General features: G+C 48.3%; 1 protein-coding gene across 1 annotated transcript in view; it reads right to left on the minus strand.

Moving 5' to 3' along the window:
- Positions 1 to 8821, minus strand: part of SCML4 (Scm polycomb group protein like 4) — a 41977-nt gene extending 33156 nt beyond the window's left edge. Inside the window, exons 1-3 of the mRNA XM_040553398.1 lie at positions 8615 to 8821; positions 3110 to 3239; positions 717 to 917 (exon numbers count right to left, since the gene is read on the minus strand). Of these exons, the coding sequence (XP_040409332.1) occupies positions 717 to 917; positions 3110 to 3239; positions 8615 to 8815 (532 nt within the window). The 5' untranslated portion in view covers positions 8816 to 8821. The remainder of the gene's footprint in view (positions 1 to 716; positions 918 to 3109; positions 3240 to 8614) is intronic.
- Positions 8822 to 9707: the final 886 nt, after the last annotated feature.

Here is a 9707-nt window from a genome sequence, read left to right on the forward strand (position 1 = left end):
CTTGTACAAGCTTTCCGTCAGAGCAACACGTGGCCTTCACATGGGCTTGCAGTGCTGCTCATCACTGTACAGCTGCATGCAAAGCTCAGCTACTGGAGGGGCCAGAGGCTCCCAGGCTTTCCTTATAGGAGAGGTGCTCCCATCCTTTGATCATTTTTGTGTTTTTCTTGGACTCTCTTTGGTATGCCCAGGTCTCTTTTGTACCGGAGGGCCCAGAACGGGGCACAGTGCTCCAGGTGTGTCCTCACCAATGATGAAAAGAGCAGAAGGACCACTTCTCTTGATCTGCTGGTGATACTTTACCTAACACAGCCAAGAATACCATCAGTTTTCTTATCAGCAAGGGCACACTGCTGGCTCTTGTTCAGCTTGGTGTCCAGCAGGAGCTGCAGAGCTGCTTTCCAGCTGGCTGGTCACCAGCATGTCCTGGTGCCCAGGGTTGTTCCTCCCCTTGTGCAGCACTTCTTGCTGAACTCCATGAGGTTCCTGTCAGCCCATTTCTCCAGCCTGCCAAGGTCCCTCCGGGTGGCTATGCATCCTTCTGGTGAGTCAGCCATTCCCCCCAGTTTTGTGTCACCCACAAATTTACCAAGGGTGCACTCTACCTCACCATCCAGATCATTAATGAAGGTGTTAAACAGAACTGGACCCCATACTGACCCCTGGGGTTCTCCACTCATTAACAGCCTCCCAACCCCTGTACACGAACACTGTACCTGACACCATCTCTCCTCCATAGCCCTGCTTGATGAGCGAGAAGACGGCCTTCTGCTGGAGGGCACAGTCGATACAAGCCTGGACAGCCTGCTGCAGGACCGTGGAAGGCCTCTCGGGCCCAAAGTGCTCCGGCAGTTGCTGCACTTTTTTTCGGTCGAGGTAGGGCCCCAGATTGGCTTGCTTGTTGACGTAAATGCAGGCTGTGGGCACAAAACACCACCATGGTTATTACAAAACGGCCCTGAGAGCATCTCAGCAAATGCTCGGTTTATGTGTTTCCATTAATTTCACAAGCTCTTTCATTCATTTGTGAATTGTTGCCATTTGTGATGGCACGGTCAGGCTTCCCTGCGCTAATTACCCATTGCCTAAGCGAAGCGTGCCGAGCTGGGGCCCTCGCTCAGTGTCACAGGCTGCACACAAACTGTGTCACAAACTGCACACAACTGCAGAAGCTCCCACACGTCCCCTCCGTGTGCCTGGGCTCTACTCTCTTGCAGGCTACCCCGTGCATGCAGATGGTGACCAGAGCAAAGGCCCAGGGAGTGCAGGACAGAGGCAAGCAGGGTGACCTCACAGCAACGGGTGAACTCTAGCCTGAGGTGTTTTGTTGGACTTTCTTTCATTTATTTATTTATTTTCTTTCTGTGTGTTTTCAGGCACCCTTCGAGAAGCATTGCTCTGAGCTTTAAGACACTGTGGTTCCTTGCTGCTGCTGCCCGTGATGCCGCTGTGGTTTCTGGAGGGTGATTTCTGGGGTCTATGCTCTGCTGCAGTGCCATGTCATGGCCTGTGGCAGCTTCCTGACCCTCCATGTCCATCCCAGTGCCCTGCATGCTGCTGAGGGAAGCAGCACAACGTCTGCAGCCCACACCCTACCAGGGACCACAGCTGGGTGACGGTGCCACACTCAGGGCTGCGAGGGACTCAGGATGATGCATGAGGTGTGTGCAGGCAGTTTTACTCAACGCCATCAGGCCTGCCTGCAATAGCCAAAAAATCATCAGTCTCCTCTTGCTCGCATGAACTTATTTAAGCCTGGCCAAGGCTAACTGTGTCTCAGAGGCATGGAGATAATGTTGTGGTAACTACAGGCTACCAAGACACAGCCTGAAGTCAGGCTAAAGTGAGACATATTATAATAGCTGGCTGAGTGCACTGGAGCTGTCAGCTCTCAGACAATATAACATTATCCTCTGACAGAAATCGGATATGTGACTAAAAAACATCAAGCGGTGCGGAGGACATGATGACAGCTGCGTAAAGTTGGAAATAATTTACAGTTTGCATCACCGTAATGAAAATCTAATGCGACTGTCACAGCACGCTCTGCCACCACATCTCTCACCGAGCAGTAGAAGGGGCTTAGACAGTATATCCTAGGTACACAGAGACACAATAGTGATCAAACTTAACATTACACGGCACTTCACCCATTCAGAGCACTGAGCAAACCAAGGGACAGCACACCTAGCACGCACGGGTCACAGGGAGTCAACAGAGTGAAGCTCTCCTGCTGCCAAACCCCACCAAATCTGCAAAAGCTAGCTTGGACCTGCTTCCATCACCTTCATCCTTCCTCTGGATGTAGCCTTCAGGCACCAAGTGCATCTCTCAGCGCAACGTGAAATGTCACTCGGCTAGCATTTGCCAAGCACTTTGCCGCCTTTGAATGCGAAGGGACAAATGAGAATAAAATATATTATTATCGCCGTTGTCACCATGCTTAGTATCATTTTGCTACCAGAGCAGATGGAAAACTTCTCCTCTGTGCATCCCAGCTAAGAAATAATGGGATTTATATGTTTAGTTTAGAATTTAATGTTAGCTAATCCATTTCTCTGCTGAAATCTCAGGGTAAATCAACTGTCTTGTTGATTTTCTTGTCATTTACATCAATTTAAAAGCACTGACTTATGTTTCTTCTGGTATATTCTAAGATAAGCAAAAACAAAACAACAACAACAAAGACTACCAGCAGAAGTGACCAGGTCTGCTGTTGCTGTGAGCCACCAGGGTTTAGGTGCTGGTTGACCTTGCCTCTGCCCTCCTTCTCCCATAGAGGTAACAGACACTCGCCGTTCATGCTGGTGTTTGGTCCTGTCATTGCGACACAGCTGGTGGGATGAGTGTTGGGAATACACTGGTAATATTTATGGGATGCTGACTTCCACATTTCAAGAGGAATGGGTTCAAGGTCTGTACCGAACTTGACACATAGCTGTCAGAACACAGTCCTGCAGGACACGTCTGCTTTGTGTGACTGGCCATCAGTCTAATCGGGAAAAATCCAATTTTCATGAGTTCTGCTCATTCTGGAAAACACAGCAGCTGGCTGCCAGCCCATGGGACCTGCTCACCCCTTTGCCATGGTGTGCTTAAGTCTGCATACCTGTGAGAGCCTGCGGGGCAGTAGAGTTGGGGATGGTCGCTGCGTCCTGGGGGATCGAGCTAACATCAGGCTCCGGCGTGCTTCTCGGCGGAGAGATTGCTAAGGGAGTCATCAGAACACGAGACTTCAGCTGCAAAAAATAACCGGGGGGGTAACAAAAACATACACCAGATATTCCAGTTTTGCTCTGCACATGTCACTCCCTGGGATCTCCCACCCATGAGCAGTCTGCCATGGCATCCCCTTCCACGGGAGCTCTGCCCTTGGTAGGATGCAGGAGCCCTCAGCCTGGCTGATTTGCAGCAGGCAGCGATGCCTTCAGCTGTGGGATGCAAATATGATGCCACCCACGGGGTAGTTATTTACTCCTGAGCAAATTGGGTGTAAAACTCTAACAAATCAGAGCAACAGCATTTTACAGGCCGTTTCATGTGGGTGTAAATAATTCCCCCACGACTCGGAACGGGGCAGACTTGGGGTCTTTATCCACATCATAATTCAGGACTAAATTCTGCTCTTGCTTACAGAGGTGTAAATCTTGTGTAGATCCAGCGACACCGCGAGGCTACTTTGGGCTGGCACCCGTGTAAATAATATCAGACCATGGTCCATAGTGTGCTACTACCCAGTAGTAAATACAAACTGCTGCACCATTACAGTAATCTTCGTGACATGCAGCCCGGCTTGGAGAAGTGAAACACAGTGGGAATTTACAGCACAGTATCGCCATGTATTTTAGGTAGAAATTAAGGCAGACCATTAGCTACAGACCCAAACCTCCAGCAAGTTCTGGTGGGGAGTAGAGGTTATTTTGGATAAAGATATATGTTGTTTGTGATTTATGATTGCAACTGTGCAAAATAAGCATCACTATTTCAGTGTAAGCAAAAGCAGAAAGGGGAATGGAGAGGGAAGACTACTGGACATAGCACCACCCAAGTGAGATTTTTATCATTATATCTTTGGGATTTTGGACCATTCCCCAGGTACTGGCTTATCCCAGCAAGAGCTTCATTAAGAAAGGATTGAGGGTCTCTCTTGCTTTCAGTAGCACGGTAGCATGTATGGGGATGGTACCTATCAAAGCAAACAAAAATGCCATCTTTGTTGAGATGCATGTGATTTTTGCCTGCCAGATCTCCATCAAGACCTTCTTAACCTTGCTGCTTTACAACGTAGCCACAACCTAGAATTTCCCTCAGAGCAACCCCTGTGAAAAGGTGGGGACAGTAAGCCTGGATGGAAATAAAGGTTTCATTTTCCTATGGTGAAACAGGCAGATGCTGCGAAATTTCGGGTAGCCCTTATGCTAGGCTTCTGGTCTCAATTTTGCTTGTACACATCTATATGTACATAATAAACATATGTATCTGCATGTGTGTTTATGCATAGCATACGCACATTTCTACGAGTACATACATCTGTACATAGATATATACACACTTTCACATACATATATATCAATATGCACACACACACACGCACACACACATCCCCACAGATAACAGGTCCCGGGCACCTCTGGCTGTGTGCTGCCCGTGGGGCAGAGGTTTGCCAGCATCCAGCAGGCAGCTTCCTCCACCTGGTCCTTGGCTCTTGGAGGCATAGGCAGGCTTGTGTTCAAGAGCAAACAAACAGAGGGGAAGACTTGTGTAAGCTCACCAGCTTGGAAGCCCCTTCTTGGTAGTTTGCTGGTGTAGTGAGCAATTTACTGCAAACTTAATTGCAACAGTATGTACTCTACAGCCTCTCGATACAGAGGTGAATGCCATTTTTATTAGGGGTAGCAGACAATGTTCCTTCCTTCAAACAAAATAAAACAATGTCTGATTACAGGAGACAGTGCAGCAGCAAACACGGCTTAAATATCTTCTGGACACCAAAATTCAGAGCAGTCCCTGTGTATCACTAAGTGTATATCTCCAGATATTTACTTCAAAGTTTTCTTTTTCTTGGACTGACTCTTCGCTATCAAAAAGCCAACCCAATCCACCAGCTGACTGAGAGCTTGGCAGTAGAAAGCACAGACACACAGAAGTGAAAAAAGTGAAGTACAGAAAAAGGGAGAGTGAGGAGACAGAGCAAATCTGCCAGAGCACTATGGGAAGTCCTTACAGTAAAGCATTTGAATCTTCTTTTGAATATCAAATGCCACAGGTTTTAGTATGTACAAAGTGAAATAAAAAAAGGCAGTTGCTCTAAAACAAGGCATTCAACCAGATCCCTGTCTTACAGACCTTCTACCATGGAAAATAGACCAGAGGAAGCTGAACAGAGAATTAGGAGAGAAAATAAGTCCATCTGCTTCAGCAAATCATAGAATCAAACATTAAGGTTGGAAAAGACCTCCAAGATGATCTGGTCCAACCATCAACCTACCACCAATGTCACCCACTAAACCATATCCCTAAGAACCAGGTCCAACCTTTCCTTGAACACACCAGGGATGGTGACTCCACCACTTTCCTGGGCAATTCATTCTAAGTCGTGGTGCATTAGATGTAGCGAGATCATGGGCTTTCGTGCTGTTGATACCTGCTGCATGCTTATCTGAGTATGCAACCACTGTGGCACGGAGGACCCTGGTGAGCCCTGGGGTTTCTGGTACGACCTGAACACACTTACGGAGCAGTCAGGAATAATGCAGTGGTTATTTCTGTCATCCCACACCAAAAAGAGTGAGAGAGGGGGAAGAGTATTTCCCAGACATAGCTTTTCCTTCTTCCTCTGAACAGGTTCTCTGCCAACACGGTTAATACTATACATGGGAAAGAAATAAGATGTACCTTGAGGCAACCTGCCCTGGTACTTCTCTTAAACCACGTAGACCACAGATCTTCATGGCTCTGAGTTCCTGTGCACTGGTTGTCCCTTGTCCTGACTGCAGGACAAGGCTGGGGCTCACCCTGTCCCCACCAGCCTCACTCCTTCCAGCCAGGAGGGCAGAGGCACCTCCTTCTCACCTTTTCTTCGTTTCACACAATAGCTTTCTTCACCGCAGCAGCTGGTGCAGGGGAGTGTGCACACAGCCTCCCACATCCCCAAAGTGTTTTGCGGTGAGCGAGGCAGGTAGCCTTGAGGGGAGCGTATGAAACCTTGAAATTCAAGACTGTATCATACGACAGATGAATAAACAGGGTGCTTGCAGGTGGTCTGTGCGGTCTTAATCCCAGCATCTCCTAGTCCTGAGTGCTTGTTTGTCACCATGAATTGTGACTTCCATCTTTCCCTCTCTGGGCACTGCCCACGTGGGCACTGCCCCTCTGCTGTCTGTCACTGTGACACCCTCTAACACCGCTCACACCCTACAACCAGGCAGCTCTGGGGGTGCAGGGAGCGCAGCACATCCTCCCCTCCTGCAGCAGCAGCAGCCCCAGGTGCCAGCTCCTCCTGCTTCCAGCCAGGGCAGCAATCCCAGCCCATCCACCAAGCTATCCTGGGGCTGCCGGCATGGACCTCTTCCTAATGAGATTCAGACAGTCAGAAAAAATACCGCGTTTAGGGAAAATGTAGTGGTTTACGGCAAATAGCTCAGCGTCAGGTACAAAATAATTTTTTTTGGAAAAACAGCTGATGAAATTTTATAACCGAAGCTGTGAAAAAATAAAGAGGAGAGTGGGGAAAAGGTCTTTGCTCTGTGGTGAAGAGTGATGAAATGTCAGTTTAGGAAGACACAGATATTTGCTTTAATATCAATGAAAACTGACAATGGGTCATCTGGCTATAAAGAGCATGTGATTAAAAATGTCTGTTATTCACATCTCAGTCAAAATAAATTTAAATCTCGGCTGTAAATTCCTAGTTTGCTAAAAATTCAGAAGTCTTTTTCCATCTGCTCTGTAATAATTCAGCTATCTGGTTGCTATAAAGAATTTGGTTGTCTGCCATTTGGGCATGGATTCATTTTTTAAAATGCGTCTAAGTCTCCTGGTATCTGAAAGTCATACAATTAGCGAGCTAATTAAATCAAGCTCGAGTTACCCATCAAAAAATGCAATCTTTGACTTGTGCTCTGGCAGTGTTTTTCATGGAGAGCGGTTCACTTCAGCTGAGCGCACCCCGCACAAAGGCTCCTCTCAGAAAAACGTTGCTTCTGTGTACGAATCCTGCAACGCAAATAAATAACACGGGGCCAGATGCCTCGGATGTTACAGATCACAAGTGTCAGCTTCAGAAACCTCAGCCATCAATTATAAAAGCATGCCTTGCTTCTAGCTGCCACTCACTGGGAAATAACATCATCCCCCCAGTGATGTCTGGCTGACTGGACGCTGGTCCAAAGCGCGATGTTACAGCAAATGTGAGCCTGCCTTTTAGCTTCTCCTGCGTACAGATGTGTGCTGCTTGGCAAAAACGCTTTCTCACAGGAGGAGGGGTGCGTTTGCGGTGGAAGAGAACATGCTCCCCAGATATTTTTTTTCAACTTACAGATCAGTTGTAAATGCAGGTAAAAGAAATGGAGGGCAGCAGGACATTCAGGGACACGAAGGCTGGGGTCTGCTGAGACTTCACATATAAGGACACTGTGAGATTTGGCAAATCATTTAATCATCTCAGGGACTCAATTTCACCGCATCTCCCAAGTGTTATTATCCCAGACTCAGATGGTTTTGATCTAAAGAGCCTACAAGTGACCCAGCAATACCGATAATAGCTTAAATTATTGGTAGCAGCAGCTAACTGAAGTAAATCAATTCAGATGTTTCCATCCCATGTTTTTAACCTAATAATGAAGTGAAAAATAATTTCTTGGTAAGTATTTCCATACGCCACATTTTACAAAACACCAGAGCAATTGCCCCTGTCTTTGCTTGGACATGTGGTTCTCTCTTGGACTGCTGCTATACAGTTTTGGGGTAATCCAAAGAGGGATACCGAGCCTGCTGCTGGGGCAGTTCTCCTTGGCCAGCATCACCTTCCTCTGCCACCCAGCAGTGACTGAGGGAGCCTGGGGCTGCCCCCTGAATACACTGTTGTGCTACTTGCTCTGGCAACAGGAGCTCCGGCAGCTCTGATCTGCTAACATTCAGCAATTTGCTGTCCTTGTGAAACAGACGGTGCATCTGTAGCAGTTCCTGGTGAAAACCAGGAGTGTGCACTGCAAACACGCACTGTGCACCTACCAAGTGGCAGAAAAGGATGGAAAATAACACAGTGATTTACTGGCAGCAGGACCCCTCGCTCGAACACAGCTCTTTTTCACTCCCTGGAGTAAATTCCCTTCCTGCAGCATCACAGTCCCGTCTTCCCACAGGCTGAGGTGCTCCCACACGTTATTTCCAAACACCTCAAATTAAAACATTTTTAAACTTCTAAAAGAAAATTTCCTCTATTTTTTCAGCAGCTGATGTGGAAGAGAAACCTGCTTCTCTTGTTTTCCTTGCGTCGCTCCACCCAACACTTACACAACACAGCCTCCGTTCCTCCACTGCACCTGAAATCCTAGGGCAAAACCCACTACAAACAGCAGGAAGAGGAGAAGGAGCGTGAAAACCACATATCTACCTTGTGCCCGGGCTTCCTCCCTCTCTTCTTTGGGATCTTCACGAGCGGCAGAGCCCCAGCCGGTGCGGAGAAGAGGTTGTGCACAGCCACCTTGATGGGTGACGGCTGGAGCGGGGGCCGCCCTCGCTTCCTCCCCGCTATGCGGGGGGACTGCATGGCCCCGGGGTCCCGGCTGGCGGGCGGTGGTGGAGAGGCACTCATGTGCCCAGCAGCTGCAGATCAGCCAGGAGAGGGGGAAAAAGAAAAAGAGAAAATAATTTCTTACTTATTTTTCTTTTTAAGATTTTTCTTTTCAAGGTTTTTCATCTGGAGGCAGAGCAGTCGCACGTTTTCTCGCGTTGTCATTTTGTCATTTATTGTTGATCATAAAGCGGTGACAGATGTGCTACAGGCTTCTCTCTTGTGTGCGATTCACCGACCCCATTCAGCTCAGCTTCTCCAAAGAGAGACCAACCCCATGTCATGCCCCGTTCTCTCCTCTGACCGTGAGTACAGTACAGGGAACTGGTTCAAGTGGCGAGGTCTCTATAAGAGGTGGCTAATTGTGAATCCCACATTGGCAGGCTGGCCCTGCATCCTGCAGATGAGGTGATGAAGGCACAATGAAGATGATGATGAAGAGCTTTCCCACAGCCCTTAGATAACACCTTTGTGTCTCTGGTGCATCCTCATTTTGCCATCGCCAGTGAACTGGTGAGAAGCCAGCTCAACTGGTGAGCAACGTGCTCTAAGTTCAGTTTCCACCCTGTTTTCAGAGGGGTTTGGAGGAGAAGACCTCCCGCGGTCCCTGCCAACCTGAACTTTTCCAGGATTCAGTGCTCCTGCAGATCCTGACCTTGGAGGTGCTACCATATACAAAACAGGCTTCCCTCCGTTTCCTGTGCAGTGTTCCCAAGCAGGGAGGCAGAGCCTCGAGGGGGGACCACACGGCTGGTGGCACAAGGTAGCCACCCAACAGGAGGACTGCCAAACCGTTCCTCTCTGCAACGTTATAGCATCTGTTGCCGTGCATGCTAGCAGTGGGCTTTTGGATGTACTCCATCAAAAGCTGTTACTTCATCACAACTCCGTGCAGTTGACGAAGTTGAGCAGG

Source organism: Cygnus olor, chromosome 3, assembly GCF_009769625.2.
Source record: "Cygnus olor isolate bCygOlo1 chromosome 3, bCygOlo1.pri.v2, whole genome shotgun sequence".
NCBI classification, from domain to species: Eukaryota; Metazoa; Chordata; class Aves; order Anseriformes; family Anatidae; genus Cygnus; species Cygnus olor.